Source organism: Polyodon spathula, chromosome 2 (genome assembly GCF_017654505.1).
Source record: "Polyodon spathula isolate WHYD16114869_AA chromosome 2, ASM1765450v1, whole genome shotgun sequence".
Taxonomy (NCBI): Eukaryota; Metazoa; Chordata; class Actinopteri; order Acipenseriformes; family Polyodontidae; genus Polyodon; species Polyodon spathula.
Window position 1 is genome coordinate 12,127,541 of NC_054535.1, and position 21,101 is coordinate 12,148,641.

At 36.5% G+C, this 21,101-nt stretch overlaps 1 protein-coding gene across 3 annotated transcripts in view; it reads left to right on the plus strand.

Annotated features, from left to right (window-relative positions):
- Window positions 1-975: 975 nt before the first annotated feature.
- Window positions 976-21,101, plus strand: part of tbc1d14 (TBC1 domain family, member 14) — a 54,501-nt gene continuing 34,375 nt past the window's right edge. Inside the window, exons 1-3 of one of the 3 annotated variants that reach the window (XM_041276591.1) lie at window positions 976-1,004; window positions 1,349-1,510; window positions 17,605-18,337. In XM_041276591.1, coding sequence (XP_041132525.1) covers window positions 1,465-1,510; window positions 17,605-18,337 — 779 coding nt within the window. In that variant the 5' untranslated portion in view covers window positions 976-1,004; window positions 1,349-1,464. Of the gene's footprint in view, window positions 1,005-1,214; window positions 1,511-17,604; window positions 18,338-21,101 lie in introns of those variants that run through there. The other 2 variants (XM_041276583.1, XM_041276574.1) reach the window with 2 other exon arrangements.

The following is a 21,101-nucleotide window of genomic DNA, read 5'->3' on the forward strand; positions in this document are numbered from 1 at the left end:
TAATTACTTCCAAATGTCTACTGTATATGTAGTAGAATTAAAAAAAACAAACATGAATAAACGTGTTTTAATAAATAAATGCTACTGAGACTTTTAACCTTAGATCATTAATTGCTCACTTTTTTTTTTCTTTAAATAAAATAACACAATTGCAATGTTTGGCCACCAGGTGGCACTATATATATATATATATATATATATATATATATATATATATATATATATATATATATATATATATATATATATATATATATATAATAGCTCTTCTTATGTGACCAGACCTGCAAACACACTTAAAATCAAAGCCATTCTTGAGGGCTCCACTGATAGCTAATACTTATTGTTTTTATTTTGTCTTCAAGCTGAGCTCCTGCAAAGAACAATACTGACTGTTAATTATACCGACCATTAGCATAACATTCAAGTTTCAATTTGTTGTTGTTATTTTTCGTCTAAATAAATAAATGCATGCACTATTTTACAGTTAATAGGACCTCGCCCTCCCAAGTACAACCTTCACAACTGCAGGGCTGTGGGAAAATAAATGTGTAGGGTGTGCAGTTTACAAAAGTGCCCAGTGATTCTACTAAGTGTGTTGCATCTATGGATTGCACGCTGTATTTGTGATCATTAATGAAATGGAAGCCTGTGGCACCTATGATGAACTGCACTTTCTAAACACAGTGAATTTGATCTATATGGGCAGAAACACAAAACAGCGACTAAAGGGTTAAGAGCACATTTTAAATGTGCATGTTATAGCTGGGATGAATAAATATCTAAATGAAATTGACATCTGAAAATAGTATGTCTGTTCATAGCACTTTTGCATGGAAAAACATCAAACGAACAAACCTAGCAGTTTGATGCCTTGTGCGATTGTTTACGTCTTCACGTCTGAGACAGGTGAAGCCATCGATGTTTTGTCTTTCTCGGCTCGATTGATGGTACTGAAGAAAATAAGCAAAAAAATTCAAAATGGCAGCGGAACTATGAACCAGGTACTTAGTCTCGCAGAGACTGTGAAGTGTGTCTGTCTGAATTCTTACTTTGCACACCAAATGACAACATGCTATAATTTCTATAGTGTTCTCGATTATAACTAGTAATATTAATATACGTGTGACAGTCTACTTTTTCGTATCTGAAAAGCCAAAGGGAAGGATTATTGTCAAGAATTTAAGAGAAGTATCACTTTGTATTTAGTTTGGTTTGTAAATGGATCCTAGTTCGCCTAAGCGCTCAGAAGTAATAGCGAAGGGGTGTGTGTATAACAACTCTATGTGTGTCGTCAATTTTTCTTCTAAGAGTGTGTTAAACGGTGACTTTTTCTTTTGTACTAAAGCGAGTTTGAAGGAAGCAGGCGTACCTCATTCGCTGGTAAGGGAAACAACATGGACCAAAAAACCTAGCTGCAACCCGCTGCTGCGGCTACATACCTGTAGCATTAACAGCAAGATCATGGCATTGGTCAGGAACGTGGGTGGCGAGGTCAGTGAATGTCGAGGTAAGTACAGTTTAAGAAAACAAATACCCCTATTAGCTAACCTTTATAAACACACTTACCGGTACTGGTAGGAGAACACCTTTCAATAATAGGTATACGTGATGAGAGGACAGAGAAATCAATGGTCTAATTCTGAATTTTAGCAACAGGAGTAGAAATATAGACTTATTAGAGTAGGGGTGGGAATACCGAGATATACTCATCAGAATAACACAGCTTGCTTTCAGTGACACACCCATGTGTTGTTTTTTATAATAATTGCGAGAAAAAAAAAGTGCATGGTTTAAAAATAGTTTTCTAGAGTGAGGAAAATGGTTGTATTTTTTCTTGTTTTGGAAAACACGAGTAATAAAGTAGCCTATTTGCCTTGAGCTATCATTAAAGGAAATGCACATAACTTTGAAAATGTGACCTTCCGTCCAAAACATTTCAGACGTGAACTTAAACCTTTAATTGTATCTACCCTTTTTTTTTTAAAATATGGTAGACTGGTTCTTTGGGTTTATAGAAGTGTCCTATGATGGTGATACTGCCAGCATCATTGATGAAAGTGTCACTTTTAAGGAATATTGGGAGGTGAAGCGCAAAGTCATGTAAAATCACTGTTATTATATTTAAAGATGATGGTGTGCTTGGTTGCCCAAGGAACACAAACTTCCTAGGATTAAGTGCACTGAGAAACATGTTGGTGGGTTTTCTTGTCTACCTCATTGAATACCATAATGTATAATGTTAAAGATTGCCTGTCATGTGTTTGGGATCAGATGTTTGGGATACATTTGTTTAAAATGGAGTAAATACTGCACAATCAATTGATAGCTGTTTTACTGATTGAGTAGGCTATGTTCACAGGCTGTCTTAACTGTTTCTTTGTTTTATGGAGTTTTGAGTAAACAATGTACACCCCTTATATAGCATAGTGATGTCTATTATTACAGTAGCAAAGGGAGTTGAAGTATTTTTGTTACATGGCTTAAGGAAGATTTGTTTTACTCTTAGTGCCTGCTTGATAAAAAGTAAAAATTCTGTGTGGATCCCGTTTGTTAAACTGTTGAAAATAAATAAGACCATTGTGTGTGTTTTTATTTATTTTATTTTAGTAGCATGGGAAAGATGTTTGCATTTTGGGTCAGAATCGGTATGCTTTAAATCTGTCTCGATTGTAGGATTTAAGGTTTTTGTGGGTTGGAGCGAATTGATGTGGATTTTGCGGGGCAGAACGGAAGCAGGATTAAAAAAATATTCCCACGCAGGGCTCTGCTTCCGTGTTCTGTTTGTCGGAGAATTAGGCATGTTTCTGATGGTGTTGTTGATTTTAATGTTGTCATTTTCTTTATCCAAAGAATTTATATCTAATTCTTTGTGTGGCCAATTCTACAGCTATTCTCATTTCAACATGGAAGGCAGTTGCCAACGCCACACACAATGACAGGGTGTTGTGGATTTCCAAAGCCGCCAAATATCCATTCCGTGGCTGTGTGATCCAGTGGTTAAAGGGCTTGTAACCAGGATGTCCCAGGTTCAAATCCCAGCTCACTCAATGTGTGACCCTGAGCACATCACCTAACCTCCTTGCGCTCCATCTTTTGGGTGAGACACTGTGACTGCAGCTGATGCATAGTTCACACACCCTAGTCACCTTGGATAAAGGTGTCTGCTAAGTAAACAGATAATAATAATTTAGTAATTTCAAGAAAGCTGTAACCTTGGTAACAAAATGGTATTTCAGTGAAATCTTCTTCAAAACTTGCTTCCAAAGTTCCTGCACTTAAGAAGTCTTTGCTGTAAAACATCACAGTATCAAGAGTTAGGATTTGTACCTTTTATTTTCAAATGCACATCCCAGAAAAGGTTATTCACTGGTTTCAGTTGAGTGCAACAAACTACACAAGGCAGTGACAAGTTGCTCATTGAAGGTTGAGACTTCTCTTTGAAGCATATTGGATGGGGTGCTTCCTACTACTAACGTTACTGGTTTTGTGGCAGTTACCTTTTCACAACCTGTTGGTGTGCTTGTGATGTCTGGCATGTGTGCTGGTGTGTCCATTTTGTGGTCTTTTGAAGGTACTCCTTGTGGTCTTTGCATGTGGAATGAATGTTTTCAGCCTTTCTTTTTCAGAAACTGTTTCCAAACACCAACATACTGTGAGTTTTTTAACTGGACTGTGTTCTTCACATCCTCTGCAAAAACAGGAAAGCTCTAGTGTGTGTATTTCACATGGCTTCACAACAACAACTGCATGTAGTGCTCTGGTTCCTACCAGTGGTGACCTCCGTACATTCTCGAAGAGTATTTTCCTTTGGTATGAAATAGAACTCCTGTCTAGAATGATTACAGTTTCCTTTGCTGTATGTAATGTCCCTTGTTAGATAATCATTGCAAAAATTGTAGAACTGCGCAGCATTGGTTGCCAAAAGATCCTCTTCAGCATTTACTGAACGGGTAACAACAGACTTAATGACATCACCTTCACCGTCACAAGGTGATTTTACCATGCCGAGATCCGAAGTAGTGCATTCTGGTTGAAACTAATGGTCATCACAACTGAGACACATTGTTAAAAGCTGTCTTGGATTTGTGCTGTCCACTGCAACCATCACTCCACTGGATGTCTCTTAAACTCGACACCCCGGACCACTTTCAAGTGATTAATGGCTAGCCTCACAAATTATGCTAGTGCATGGCTATTGTGAAATATACTTATTCTTGAACAGGTCAGTTTGTTGTACAGTGAGAATCTGTACACTTGTAATAAGTTACAATTGGGTGGATGATTGCCTGCAGTTTTACCAAGTGAGCACTTTGCATTTCATTTTGGGGGAAAAGTATGCATAATTCTGTGCAAAATCCATAACTGTTACAAATTGCATTTTCAGGCCGTTTCTTTAAGCTCCAGAACATATTCTGGTGCCACTTTTCTGTGAACGGACGAGTTCTTACTGTCTGTAGGTCAGTGTTCAGTTCTTCAACTAGTTCCTGTATGCTGCATGTCTCGGTGATAAGGCCTTTTATCTTTGTCACCATATGGAACATATGTCCATCTCTGCTATTTTTACTGGCTCTGTTTTTACTGCATCAACAAGTGGTTTTAAATGGCTGTCAAACTTTCCATCAAAGCATATACTACAGCTATGATAGAGGCATTCTTTTTTGTGGTACACATGTCCTTCCAATTTTTCATGAAGTCTGAGATCACAAACTTGGTAAGTATCTTATTTTGGCCTCTTGCCTTCAGTTGGTTGCACATTTTGTTTAATGCTTTTAAGTTTCAATTCAGCATTAACACAGAATTCACAAAGGCACGGATTTTGAGGGGACTGCTTCTGTAGGAGAATGTGTTTTGGATGCATAGCAGCAAATTTTAAAAATCCCAATTTTTTATCTGGATTTTGTTTTTTTTTCCAGTCACTGAAGGTCAGCTTCAGTGTTTTCTGGAGGAGATGTTTAACTTGAAGCTTTCTTCCAACATCCCTTTTGTAAGGAACCTTTTCCATTTAATTCCAAGGTCTGTACTTGCACTTCAGCCCATGTTTTTTCTTCAGATTATTAGCAATCTTGATGGTAAATCTTAGTTTATTCATCCTATCTAGCTCACGCAATGATCTCCGTATACGATCCGGAAGAGAAGGTCTTTTGAAGCTGTTGAATTTCAATTCCTTTTCCTTTTAAGAAATGTTCTCTTCCTGGGACTGGCCTTCAAAATTAGTGAGGATACAATGTCAGTATATTCGTGCACTAAAGCTTGCAGAGCTTGGAGAGACGGGTGTGGAGGATGGTGTTGGACAAGTATTTTCAGGTATTGCAGTGCATTTCTTTTGTGTTTTTGCAGATGCATCTTTTTTTCAGTTGCTCTTGTGTAAGGCTGTTTTTCTTTTCTCTGTATTGCTTCATACACTGTCGTGATTACTCCCTATTTTTCCTGCATTTTCTCATCTGAAAATGTAACAGTACTTCCGATATGACAGCTGCATTGTACTCTATGGAGGAGCGTATGCGCCTGCCAGCTGACTGCCTGCATCCAGGAGCTGTGCTGAAAACAGACGCAGTTCCATTGAACACTATTGTGTAAACACGTAAACTGGTACATACAAACCTGTTTTAAAATGTTTTTTTTTCTAAAAGTAATATAAAAAAAGAATATATAACATGCATTTCATATTAGGCATCTAAGTTGTTATCCTACCTGTCATTTCAGTTTGCTGTATGCATCTGGGTGCAGCTTGCTGTATTCCAATCAAAATGACTATTTTCAAGGTTAAATATGTTCTTCTGATATATTCCCAGTTGCATTTGTGGAACAAAATGAAGGATTGTTGTCACCCAGGTACAATGAAAAATAAGCAACTAGGCTTTCACTGAGTTGGCATCTTGACAGATCGACACTCATAGCAATCTCTGACTTGTAGTCAGTCTACAAACAAAGAAAAGCTTGAAATATATTTTTTAAAAAAAGTGTGCTAGGAGGTGGAGATAGTGTCTTGTTTGCATTTACCAAAAAAAATAGAATGTTTTGCGTTACTTTAAAAAAAAAAAGACATGTAGAACTGTTTATAACTTTATCGTTTTTGCGATTCTGGCTATCAAATGCCGTCAGGATATTTAATTCATATATTTAGGAAAAGTCAAAAATGGACATACACATACGATTTGCAGTGGAAGAGTAATTAACTTTTTAAATGCAAAATGGGTCAAACTAACCAGTATGGCGGTTCTAGTGTTAAAGTATGTAACATTCATCAAGAGAAACAGGATTTTGTGCAATGCTAAACTGAAAATCACTCCACAATGTCCCTTTTACAACTATAGAAAATGCTGGACAAACATAAAATTTATATTCATAACTTTATATTTTTCTGTAATACTAAGTTTTTAGTAAATCTGTATAGTTTAGTCTAGTAAGGTTTAACAATAGTGATAAACAATCTGTTTATTTATGTGGCGTCATCTATATATTTTATGGGTGGTAATTTTGAATAAGATATTTGAATATACCAAGAATAAGCATGTTGATTACTCAACGGTGACATGTCCTTAGAACGTACTGGCAGCTTCCACACATAGGGACGCATGGATAAATAAGAACATAAGAACGTAAGAACATTAGCAAGTTTACAAACGAGAGGAGGCCATTCGGCTCATCTTGCTCGTTTGGTTGTTAGTAGCTTATTGATCCCAGAATCTCATCAAGCAACTTCTTGAAGGATCCCAGGGTGTCAACTTCAACAACATTACTGGGGAGTTGATTCCAGACCCTCACAATTCTCTGTGTAAAAAAGTGCCTACTATTTTCTGTTCTGAATGCCCCTTTGTCTAATCTCCATTTGTGACCCCTGGTCCTTGTTTCTTTTTTCAGGCTGAAAAAGTCCCTTGGGTCGACACTGTCAATACCTTTTAGAATTTTGAATGCTTGAATTAGGTCGCCACGTAGTCTTCTTTGTTCAAGACTGAACAGATTCAGTTCTTTTAGCCTGTCTGCATATGACATGCCTTTTAAGCCCGGAATAATTCTGGTCGCTCTTCTTTGCACTCTTTCTAGAGCAGCAATATCTTTTTTATAGCGAGGTGACCAGAACTGCACACACTATTCAAGATGAGGTCTTACTAATGCATTGTACAGTTTTAACATTACTTCCCTTGATATAAATTCAACACTTTTCACAATGTATCCGAGCATCTTGTTAGCCTTTTTTATAGCTTCCCCACATTGTCTAGATGAAGACATTTCTGAGTCAACAAAAACTCCTAGGTCTTTTTCATAGAGTCCTTCTCCAATTTCGTTATCTCCCATATGATATTTATAATGTACATTTTTCTTTCCTGCGTGCAGTACCTTACACTTTTCTCTATTAAATGTCATTTGCCATGTGTCTGCCCAGTTCTGAATCTTGTCTAGATAATTTTGAATGACCTTTGCTGCTACAACAGTGTTTGCCACTCCTCCTACTTTTGTGTCGTCTGCAAATTTAACAAGTTTGCTTACTATACCAGAATCTAAATCATTAATGTAGATTAGGAATAGCAGAGGACCTAATACTGATCCCTGTGGTACACCGCTGGTTACCACACTCCATTCTGAGGTTTTTCCTCTAATCAGTACTTTCTGTTTTCTACATGTTAACCACTCCCTAGTCCATGTACTTGTGTTTCCATGAATTCCAACTGCGTTCAGTTTGAGAATTAATCTTTTGTGCGGGACTTTGTCAAAAGCTTTTTGGAAATCTAAATAAACCATGTCATATGCTTTGCAATTATCCATTATCGATGTTGCATCCTCAAAAAAATCAAGCAAGTTAGTTAGACACGATCTCCCTTTCCTAAAACCATGTTGACTGTCTCCCAGGACCCTGTTACCATATAGGTAATTTTCCATTTTGGATCTTATAATAGTTTCCATAAGTTTGCATATAATAGAAGTCAGGCTTACTGGTCTGTAGTTACCTGGTTCAGTTTTGTTTCCCTTTTTGTGGATCGGTATTACGTTTGCAATTATCCAGTCTGTCGGTACCACCCCTGTGTCAAGAGACTGCTGCATGATCTTGGTTAGCGGTTTGTAAATAACTTCTTTCATTTCTTTGAGTACTACTGGGAGGATCTCATCCGGCCCAGGGGATTTGTTTATTTTAAGCGCTCCTAGTCCCTTTAACACTTCTGCCTCGGTTATGCTAAAGTTATTTAAAACTGGATAGGAACTGGATGACATGTGGGGCATGTTGTCAGTATCTTCCTTTGTAAAAACTTGTGAAAAGTAATCATTTAATATATTTGCTTTTTTTTTTTTCTTCATCTACGATTTTGCCATTTGTATCTCTTAAACATTTAATCTCCTCTTTGAATGTTCGCTTGCTGTTGTAATATTGGAAAAACATTTTGGAATTGGTTTTAGCTCCCTTAGCAATGTTCATTTCTATTTCTCTCTTGGCCTTTCTAACTTCCTTTTTGACTTGCGTTTGCAGTTCTGTGTACTCTTTCTGCGTACTTTCTTTTTGGTCCTTTTTTAATGCTCTGTAAAGTGCCTTTTTTCGCTGAATATTTTTTTTAATTGATCTATTAAACCATTTTGGCAATTTAGTTTTACATTTAGATTTGTCTACTTTAGGGATGTAATTGTTTTGCGCCTCTAGTACTACATTTTTGAAGAACAACCATCCTTCTTCTGTGGGTGTTTTCTCTATTTTACTCCAGTCTACTTCTGTTAGTCTCTGTTTCATACCTTCATAGTTTGCTTTTCTAAAATTGTAAACCTTAGCTTTAGTCATTACTTTTGGGGTTTTAAAAAACACTTCAAATGAGACCATGTTGTGGTCTGAGTTTGCCAGTGGTTCTCTGACCTCTGTTTTAGTTGTTCTATCTTCATTATTTGAAAAGACTAAATCAAGGCATGCCTCCCCTCTAGTCGGTGCCTTGACAAATTGTGTTAGGAAGCAGTCATTTGTCATTTCCACCATTTCAATTTTATCCTTCGTGCTACCCACCGGGTTTTCCCATTTTATATGGGGGAAGTTGAAATCCCCCATTAGTATGGCTTCTCCTTTGCTACACGCATTTCTAATGTCATTTGTATAACAGATTATTGTGCTCACCGTCTGAATCTGGCGGTCTATAGCATGCTCCTATTATTATGCCCTTTGAATTTTTGTCCGTTATTCTGACCCATATTGATTCGGCTTTATTTTCTTTGTCCAGGTTTAACACCTGGGCTTCAAGACTGTTTCTTATGTATAGCGCTACCCCTCCTCCTCTTCTGTCCTGCCTGTCTTTCCTATACAGTGTATACCCACAAATATTATATTCGTCCCCATCACTCTCAGACAACCATGTTTCAGTAACACCTATCACATCCTAGTTACCTGTTAGTGCAGTAGCTTCAAGTTCTAGAATTTTGTTTCTGATACTTCTAGCATTTAGATAAATACATTTAATGGTTGTCTTACCTGAGTTGTTGTTCTTGTTTTGATGTGGTCTCCCTTCTGTTTTTTTGTTGATTTCTCCCCCCCTTCCTTTCTAGTTTAAATGCTTCTGAACCTGCTCGACTATATACATCAACAGTAACAGCAAAGAAACATCCAAGGCATCTTATGTATTGAAAGTAAAAACATTTAAACTATAAGTAAGAAATAATAATACACAGCAGAGGGGTTTTTACTATAAAACGCAGAACTTTGTAAAAAGGACCTTCAAAACTTTCATCTGCATTTCACACCTTTGATGAATCGTATAAAAACACACAACACGACTGCTTACTAACAAAGCACATGAAAATATTCTCAATAACATCTATGCTATAATAACATAAAAACGAGATATACTGTACCCGTTCTTGATTCCTTGATTATAACAGTCATTTAAAAAGTCTGATTCCAGAATCAAGCCGATATCAGTAGGAGACCAATAACAGCAGAACTCAAACAACAAAGGCTTAGCATTGCCTGCGTAGTTTGCAGTCAAAAGTTAAGTTTTAAGTTCACTTTTACAAAACAAAAAGCCTTTTTTCAGCCCAAGACCCATCGGATCGCCGATCACTGCGCACATTAAAAGATGCAGCGTGTGTTTGTTTGCACTGCACACAGTAAAAGATGCGGCGTGTGTTTGTTTGCACTGCACACAGTAAAAGATGCAGCGTGTGTTTGTTTGCACTGCGTACAGTAAAAGATGCAGCGCGTGTTTGTTTTTTGCCACATTATGTGTTATCTTTCAAAGTAGCAGATGGACGCTTGCATTTTAGATGATTGAGCTTTTAACTCGTTGATTTACAATACGAAACACTTGTGCTGCAGTGATTACATTGCACTGATCTCGTTTATCTTTTTTCAGTATACTTCCACACGTTGCTTTATTTTATTTTTTTAAAATGCCATTTTCACTGCTCATACTCCCTTAGCCAGTAGCAGGGCTAGGTAATGAAGAGCGAGCGCCTCCCTGTCAAGTACCAGTGAGGTGACAATTGTAGCGACTAATCACTTAACTTCCTCCTCTCTCAAAAATACCATGCCAAGTTTTTTCAGGTTTGTTAGCCTTTTTTCCATTTGTTTTAGAAGTAAACAAGTGTTCGAAACTTGATCAAAGTATTCGAGAAGTAATTTCAAATTTTAATGCAACCATACTGTAGAAATATTTGTTTTTTAATTAGTAGGGCTGTGTTCAAGTGTGATTCCTAATATATATTTTATGAATCAAGGGCAAATGTAATGTGTTGGTATCCCTAAAAGCGGTATGCTTGTGGCCAGTCCTATGTCAGATCGAACAGTGTAACATGATGGAAATATTGAATGCAGGACAGGTCCACTGTTGCAGTAGTACGGATGGAAATAAGACTCCCATTATAGCAGTTTGAGACATTTTAGGTTTTACTTTGGGCTTATATATATATATATATATATATATATATATATATATATATATATATATATATATATATATATATATATATATATATATATATTAAGGTTTTTAAAAAAGTACACAGAGTTTAAATGATTAAAAAAATCTTATTTTCAGGATGTTTCGGGCAAAAGCCCTTCAGTTGTTTTAAAAAGAAGAAAAGTAAACACAGTGCAGTAAACTTGTTATTCGGGAATTGTGATTATACAAAAATTCTGCGGATGGTGTCATGATTATTAGAATATAATCTTCATTCCCAGAGGTTCCAAGGTTCCCAGTTTGAAGATAAACTCTCGTTCCTTTTGTTTCTGAGGAACATTTGTTCCATAGCACTGATTGATCACATAGATGTCTTCAGCAGTGTGATCATCACTGTTGAAGTGACGGGCTACTGGAAATGCAGTGGTGTTAATGCAAATGCTTAAGGGTTCTACAAACCAGTCTGCTAAATGCCTTTTAGTTTCCCCAGTATACAATTCGTTGCATTTCTTGCAGATAATGTAGTAGACTATTCCTTTAGAGGTACATGTAAAATGTTCATGAATGTGAATGACGATTTAATGCCTCTAATCTCTGTTTCAGAATGAGTGTATTTACAGGTATTACATTGTGGTCTATTACATGGATATGTGCCTTTCAGAGGTTCTCCGGAAGGATGAATAGCACTGTGTACCACATATTCTCTTATATTCTTGTCTCTTCTATATGACATCACGGGGAGGAAGTCTTGAAAATAAGCACTGTAGATGGGTCTTGTTGTAAAATTGTGAAGTATTTTGGGTGGTAAGCGAGGACCAGAGGGATTCTCTCATCTGTGTGTTGTATATTGTTATTATATAAAGCATTTTTTCTATTTATATTTGAAATGTGGGATTTAGCTTTAGTGATGATCTTGTCCGGAAAGCCATAATTTCCAAAAAACACACACATTTCCTCGCTTTTGGCGAAGAAATCTTGATCGTCGCTAGTTGTGAATAGGGAACCGAGTCTCAGCAAGCCTTAGGGTGTGAGGAATCATACTGCAGATATGAATGAGAAGGAGTTGGTTTGTAGTAGACGGTGGTATTAATGGTGTAATTCAAAACAGTAATGGAAATGTCTAAGAAAGATATACTATTGCCTGTTTCTGATATGATCCATGTGAAATCCAGGGCTGGGTAGAAATTTGTTATTGACTGAATGAACTGTATTAAATCCTCACTGGAGTTGGTGGAAATACCAAAGATGTTGTCAGTGTACCTAAGATATAGTTTAAGTGTTTAATGTCCATTATAAAAAGAATAGTATTATCACAAGGGTGCTGTTCTTTGAAATTATCCAATTGTTTTAGAAAATGTGTAGAGTCTTTAACATAGGGTGGCAGTGATTCAACAAGGGGTTTGAAGATTTCATCAAGAAATTTGGAGATCAGTTCTGTTGTACAGGAACAGGCTGATACAATGGGGTGGCTTGTGGATTTTCTGAAGTAAAAACGACTGCAAAGGGGGGTTTCCACAATTAGATTACATGAAGATGTGGGTAACATTGTTTGAGATTGCATCATTAGTAGTGGAAATGACAGTGGCCTGTAAACAGTGAGTGAGATCTTTGCAGTTCTTAGTGTAGAAATGTGTGTCAGAAACTGTTGTGCTTCTTTTGTATAGAGGGCTTTACTCCAGACAACTACTGCTCCTCCTCTCAGCAGGTTTTATTACAATGTCATCTCGGTTTTGTACGTTTCACAGTGCATCATGTTTAGATAGGTTATGCTGTTTCATAGGTTGGTTAAAATCTATTTGTTGAATTTCTTTTTCACATTTGTTGATTTAAAAAAAAAAAAAAAAAAAAAAAAAATCTAGTGCTTGAAATTCACCTGAAGGGGGTGTCCAGGTTGGTTTAGTTTGTTTGTATTGATTAAAAATGCATGGAACTAGTAAGGGGAGTAGATGAGGCATTAGGATCGGTTTCTGTGAAGTGGGCATGTAGACGCAGACATCGGAAACAATGTTGCATATCATTGATCGCTGTGAATTCATCAGCTACTTTTTTTGTTGGAACAAAGCTGTTTGTTCAGCAGTGGTGAGTGACAAGTTTTCAGGAATCATGACACCATCCACAGAATTGTATTTACTTTTCTTTTTAAACCGCTGAAGAAGGGCTTTGCCCGAAACGTCGTTAAAATAAGATTTTTTTTATCTTTTAAACTTTTTTTGTGTACATTTAAAAACCTTTTCTTTCATATTCCTTATTTTCTACACTGCAGTTATGTATAATGTGTGTGTGTATTGTATTTATATATATATATATATATATATATATATATATATATATATATATATATATATATATATATATTACACACACATACATACAATTAGTTCAGAGCCAGCTGCCCAATGTTTCGATATGTTGTGCATATCATTGGAGGTATTTATAGGTTTTTGACAGTATGACAACTACTTGTTACTGTTTATATTCAAATCCATGGTTTATTCTTGCATAATGTAATGGTGTTCTATATATTGTGACATGTATATTTTTTTATATCATATGATATAATATATGGGATAATGATATCTATATATCACATATAATGGTTGCGCTACAAAGTGTTGGATGTATGTAATACGTATGAAAATCAAAAGTCTGGGTCGGACGGCGTTCAAAGACTTACAACACAGTATAGACCTCCATAAATATCCAAAAACTGATCATACTGGCTGTAAACAAACTACTTGTTATTCATACATCATTTTTACTTATATCTTTAAATCTATATTAATTCTAATTAATGTTATTTTATGTAAAGTATTATCATGCAATGCTGGCTCTGAAGATCAGGATTGATTTGGCCTCCCCAGTACATCAGCCTGCACAACTTTTGAATGAATTTTGTTTATTTATTTATTTGTTTGTTTGTTTAAATGTTATATTTATTTGTTCTTTTCTGTTGTCCTGCTGGAATAACCATGTTCAGTATATTTATACATTTACTTTTATTCTTCTATATGTCGCATTGTCTAATTTTAGCTGTTCTAATACTACAAACTTTACATAATTTTTATGCTAAATATATATATATATATATATATATATATCTATATAATATATATATATATATATATATATATATATATTATATTATGTATTAATTAAATAGTTTTGTTACCCAAGGTTTCTTATCAAAAAAAACATGAGGGACGAAGTTTGAGATATGTAATCATAAATTAAAAAAAAATGAGGACGAAGTTTAGATTTGCAGTGACAAACAGAAAGGAAGTGATCCTCTCTGGAAACACCTTTGTTGAAAGAACATGCTAATGCATGTATTGTAGTATGCCCTAGCCTTGCTATATCCCTCTCGTAGTTAATATTGGTTCCAGCCTGTCGCTTTTTAATTAAAGGATGTTTGAGGTGTCATGCTGATAAACACTTTGCTGCTACAATGAGAAAGAAATAGGGTTATCAAGCAGCACACAGACATTGCAAAGAATGTCAGAACAACCTTGAAAAATATACACAGCGTAATTTTGATGATGCCTTTTATTAAAAGTCATTGTCAACCATAATGGCAATACCAGACTGATACAGTTATTTGAAATGGGGAAATGTGTTTCCTAAGCCCGACTTGCAACATAACAGCCTATGAGTCAAATCAAAGGAAGGAAATACATTTAAGTGTGTGTGTGTGTGTGTGTGTTTGTTGATACATTTAAAAGTAATCTGTAGTGCAGTGCGTGGTTTAAAGATAGTCACACTCCACATTTTAATCACATACTTAAATAAGACAGTACAACAAAAAAACTAAAATTTATTTAAAAATAAGTAATCTGTAAGAGAGTTCTTATTTAATGCCTTATTAGTTTCTCTTATGCTTTTATGGCCTGTGGATTTGCAAACACTAACCACAACTTGCTGTGCAAAATCATGTTGAAGGGAAGTGTGTTCTCGTGGGTGTGGTATTTAGTGTAAAACCAGCAATGTGGGAATGCAGTTCAAAATAAACAACAAAACAGTGCTGTCCATTTTTACATGTGCATACAATGAGTGTACAGTAGCATTTTTCACGTTAACGAATCTTACCTCTTATTCCTAGTTGCCTATTTTAATGCTAGTTTTCTTTTGTAATTTTAAATTGGGTTCGCAGTACACTAAACCAGGTTTGTCCTGGATAATATTTACAGGAATGGGAAGAAGACTCTCATTCCTTAGCAGTTTGATCCATTCCTGTTTTTACTGTGAGTTTAACAAGACACAGCCGAGCTTGTCATCTGTGCACTGTGGCTAATGAAGCTCATAGTAAAATCTGGAATGGGTGAAACCTATTCTGCAATAGGAATCTTATTTCAACCCTGATTTTTATAAACCCCATCATATACTGTACCTGTTCTACAATGGGGTAAACTAGTATTGACAAACAGTTGTAATAATGTCTTCCGATTTTACGGACAAGACATGAAATGGACTCGACTATTTTTTCAGAAAGGTTTTTTTTTGGTCATTTTTATGAGTCTGCTTTATCCCTCACAGTAGAGATTACAGTGAAACTCTGACACTTGCTGGAAGAGATGGATCAGGTTTTGTAGCTACAGAGTTAAGGTTAAATCTAGAGGGTCAATTGCAGTGTACCAGTGACTTAGTCTGCATCAAGTGGACTAAAATGCAGTCTAGCAAATACTGCAGATCTGTACTAATTTAGTCTTGATTGCAGCGTACAAACAGCTAATCCTGAAAACTGGTTTAGCTGACCTGAACAAGTGGAGCAAGTCAGACCGGTAGTGAGGACTAACCCATAATAAGCCATTACAAATGTGGATGGAAATTCACAATTTAAAGTGTAACGACAAACTTGGACACTTAGGTGTACATAGTCATTACTAGCATTTCATAAAAATAAAATAAACTAGATTGAAGATATTGAACCAGCAAAAGTCAAAGTATGAAAAAAGCAAATAAATATATTAACGATGAAATCGTTTTTATTATGATTCAGGCAAACACATTTAGTAAAAGTACACCTATATTTGTAATATAATTGTAGCCGACTTCATGTCTTTTTATGCACATTCCGCACATGGATCACGCTTTGCATTTTAAACTGCCGGTAGCCTGTTGCTGCTTGACACTGAACGTGAAGTTCTAAATGTGTTTATATTTAAGACACATTACACTGACGTTTGTTTAAATTGAATATATCAAGTGTGCTGCTTTTTATTATTTAAATACACAGTATCTTACTGTGCAGCACTTTAATAATGTTTGTACAATATTTTTATAAAAAAAACAAAACCAGTCTCTTAAGAATACTTTGTTCCTCAACCGTAGTAAATTAGACAAAAAGGAAAAGGGTGCCACATTGCTACAGTAGTTTACTTAAACTACCATATACAGTACATTCGCTGTCTACCTAAGAAAATGAATAACTTAATATAGTGTATCAACAGTATATTAAGGTACATTGTAGTGCAATTGTCAGTTTTATTAAGGATGTTTCTGTGACTCGGCAAGCGAACCTTACTGAACCAAATGCTTCAAAGGGTTCAGACTGAGGTTCAAAAGGCTTCACTTTTCACATCAGTAGTTTTTAGACCTCATTTCAGGGGATAATGGTGCTGTCTTCGTGTTAAAATGTTCTGTACAAACGTAGGACGAGCAGGCGTATTGAGTTAGTAGTTAATAGGGTTAGTCCTCCTGAACAGGATCATCTCGCGTCCGATTTGGTACGCTGCAATCAGGATCTTGTTTAGTCCGATTTTAGCGGATGCTCCACCTGTGGTGATTATCTTCTGGTACGCTGCAACCAGGATTAACAAGGGTACTAATGCTAGCCTATGCAAGTGGACGAAGCCTGCTTAATCCGCTAGCTAGATGTATCAAGTGGACTAACTTTGGTACGCTGCAATCGACCCATAATGTCCTACATGGCTTTAAAGAACATTAAACCTGTTAAGAAAATGTTAGCTATATAGGTGTTTTATGTAAAATACTAGGATTAAGAAAAACACAGTATGTGGTGTTATGATCTGTTAAACAATTGGATAGACTCACAAATAGGAGTTATAATAGTGTACATAATTTATTATTCATACACTGACAATTTTATATTTGAATGTACATTGATAATGTAATAGCAGGGGGTCTAGGTGGAGGCTGTTCGTTCGTCTTCATGATGTGCATTTTTAGATGCACGTAGAAAACTCCTTGCCCAGTTGTGATAAATCTTAATAAAGGCATTCTTAGCACAGGTTGTTGAGGGTATCAGAATCTGGTGTTCTTTAGGTTCATGTGACTGTCCTGAATGTGAAGCTTACAGCATTGCTGTACATGCTAAGGAGGACGTAGGTCATGGTAGTTTTCTTTTTCATGTAACTGATGGCTCTTGTTTTGCAGCAATATAGTAAAGCATTTATATAACAAAAGTATTGCAAAACTCGAAGGTTAAGGTTCATTGTAGTGTGTGTGTTTGGTTGCATAAAACCCCACACAACTCTATACTTCTTGTAACGTTCAGAAAACAGTTATTCAATATAGAATTCTTAAGGCCCCATTAATGAAACTTGGAAAGGGCATCCTTTAGGAGAAGATCAGAATCTGGGGATAGTAGTATTGAGTTTCCTGCCCACCTCTAGGCACCTATGTTGCACTGATCAGTATTCTCTGCAGTACACACTGAGCTATAGACATGGGGTTGCTAGGTGGTACTTTTTCATAACTTTGATCTGTTTATTGATTACAGGTATTCTTGCAGCCAGTCTGATGGAAAAGAGCAGTGGTACCAACAGAAACTCCTCTGCAGTTATGGGTGTTCAAGATTCCGTCTCCATTGGCTCTGAGATTCAGAACCTTAACGGTAAGGTTGGGACACTGTCTCCCCACTCCCTGCCGAATTACAAACCTAATTTGCACTTTATCGGACACAGTAACGAAGACAGTCACAGTCTTGTTTCCCAGGATTCAGGCATTCCAACACTGGAGATTAGTAATCCGGAGCCCATAAACTGCAGTGGCCTGACCTCTAAATCGAACCACGTCAACAGAAGATATGTATTTGATCAGGTTTTTCCTGATTTCAGTGGCATGCCTCCGGCTACACTGAGCCTGGAGTCTGAGAATTCCATAAAGAAGTCGTCCACATTTCCACGCAGCGGCTACGACACCGTGATGCTCTTCAGCCCGAACTCGAGGGCTCTCAACAGGAGCGACGATATCTCTGTGTGCAGCGTCTCCAGCCTCAGCACAGAGATGTCCACCACGCTTTCAGTTAGCAACGAAGACATACTGGACTTCACGGTAACCAGCGACTCCAGCGCCATTGTAAATCTGGAGAGCGACGAGGCACAGTTCTCAGACGTAACCTTGAACTCCCATCACGACCCCTGCGAGCGCAGTCCCCAGCGACAGGCCGGCCCCCCAGGTGAGGAGGATAACCGCTTCCGGAAATTCGGACCACTTGCCTCCTTCTTCACCAGGTAATGTTCAGAAACTACTGGCCCATGGCATTTTGATTTGAATCTCACTGTAAAAGATACACGCTGTCTCTGTGTGCATGGTATTGTACAAGAGCTGAAATGCAAGTATATATTGTTACTAATAATTTAATATTTACTAACAGTGAGCAGCTGATGTGTCATTTATCCCCAGTTGTTTTCTACTGCTTTACAATCACATACTGTCTGAATTCTTGTCAATTATACCATTTATGGATACAAATCTGGAATTTGGGAATATATTTAAGTGTGGTGGATTGATTCTGAACCTGGTTATCTCCATAGGTCATTCAGTACAATACTGTTTGTTTTGTTCTTTTTTTTTCCAATCAATTTTATTTGTATATAGTGCCTTTCCTGTAGAACATCTCAGTGCCATAAAAAAAACTCAAAGACCTTTTCTGTATTTACTTTATCTCTTAAAACCTGATGTCAACAGAGAAAGTTTTCTGAGGTGTACAACAGACTGTAAAAGATAATGGACATCTCAATAAATGCCTCAGTTAAATTTCCTTTATAGACGGCTCTCCTGCATGTGAAACCAACTGTCTCTAAACTCTGTGTGCCATTATCTAGTTGATTTTATAAAGAACTGTCTTTGTATACAGTAAATTCCACACAACTCAATGCTTCCCTGCGTTTTTCTTTTTTTGCATAGGCTAGTGTTCCCATGTGTGAATGTACAACAGCTACTTTTCTGAGGACTGTTATTTAGACCCTCATACTGAATATTGTATAAATCTAAGTGCATTCCAGAGGCACGATGCGTCTGAGGAATCTTTTGGAAGCTGCTGTTATTATTGCTCATGCAATATGCCTATGGGTATATAAACAAGATCTCTGCAGTGCTCATTCGAGGGCATTTTAATGGAAATAATTATTTAAATGCCAAAGTGAATGAAACACAAGTTTTAACACATTTGTTACTTTGCAGCTTTACTGTAGTTTAATACAGAATACGGCCCTTGCTACATTGAGTTTAAATTGGCAAAGGAATGCTGTTTTACAAGTCTGATCTTGCAGGTAGCCAAGAGCTACAGAATGAATTGGTTTTCTCAGACCCTTACAAAGCTTACTAATTAGGTGACGGCATTCTGTCTGTACTTCTTCGCTTGTACAAGCTTCATTGTGCACTAGGCAGAGCTTTAGTATGTCATGGCAGATAGAGATGTACCTCCTGACAAGTCTCTGGGGTATTCAGGCATGCTATTTGCAATATGATGCAGTTCTCATTGGCCTGCAGATTGTAGTTCTAATGCTTGTCCGACAGAAGTGCATTTCCTAGAGATTGCTTGTTGATGTCACTTGCATTTTTCAGTCATTTTGCAAACAATATATGTGGTATGTAGTACAAGAGAAAGTACAGACTGGATGTTATCAAATACGTTTTTTATATAAAAAGTTTTGAATTGATAACAAAAATTGGTATTTTTTGGACATCAAAAATGTGACAATTACTAATCTTGAAAACAGAATTGATATCAGAAATTGAGGATTGCATGTTAAAAAGGCTTGTCATAGAGAAAGACTTATTTCTTAGCAGACATTGAAATGTTTGCCTTTAAGAAATGTAGTAAATTCAAGTTTTACTGTAGTTGAGGTTTTGAGATGACAGTATGATGACAGTTTCTTTTAGTATTACTACATCAGTTCTGGTAGGGAAAGTTGTTTTTTTTTTTTCTAAAGTTTAGTTATGTTTTGTCACACAATGCTTAGGTCTTTGGCTGTATTTTTGATTTCCAAAGCTATCACTTGTGCAGAATTGCTTCTTAATGTAAAAATATGATCATTGTATTCCTATGCTCATTACTCTGTTGTGCTGTATGTATGAGTGGACTTTAAAAGGTAACCTGACCACCACACTAAAATAGAGCATCCTTATATTTTAATGCTGTTTTATGTAGTTTTCTCTGATATGTAAGTGGTAAAGTTATCTTGCTGCCAAATTTGGGCAGGTCAGGATATTTTGTTTTCAATTGACAGGATTTGCAAGAAGTATTGGCCCAAACCTGTCCTGTCTGCAAAGAGGAGCTGCACAAAAACTTCTTCCTTTGTGGCATTGTCCTGACATTTAAAAGCCGGTTTACTATCCCCTTTGTGGTATGAATATCTACAGAGACCATAAATAGCCTATATGTGTATACCTGAAAAGGCACGTCTTGGGAACAGCTTGTACACAGCTTATTAAACTTTGTGTGTAAGTTTGTTTCAAGCTATTCCACATACTGTACTTAAATATACTGTGACCATTGATTGTAAGGCATTGCTGGTTAACTATTGAGCAGAGATCCAGCTGAAAGAGGAAAACAACCGAGCCAGGAGAACAGAAGAAATTTGAAAAGCCTAAAGATTAAGAGAGCTTGGTTGGGTAGATTCTTTCAGACTGAATTTAAGAATCTTAACTGTACCCATCAAAATGTCCTATTTAACGTACTGTATCTCGGTCAAAAAGTAATTTTAGCTACAGGAAGGCTAAACACATATATGGCAACGATGCAAGTCTGTATTCCTTAGTTGTGTTGATTGAATGTAAGTGAGTAATGGTACCGCAATGCAGTGTTACAACAATGTAAGCTCCAAATACAAAATGGACGGGGGTGAAGGATAGAAGTTGGACAGGCACACGAGATAGACATCATTGTATTGGTGGCCTACTAATGTGTTCAGGTGTTAATAGATAGATATCATTTCAATTGATCTTTGTAGCTGCAATACACAAAGAGTATGCATTCATTGTCTGAGTCAC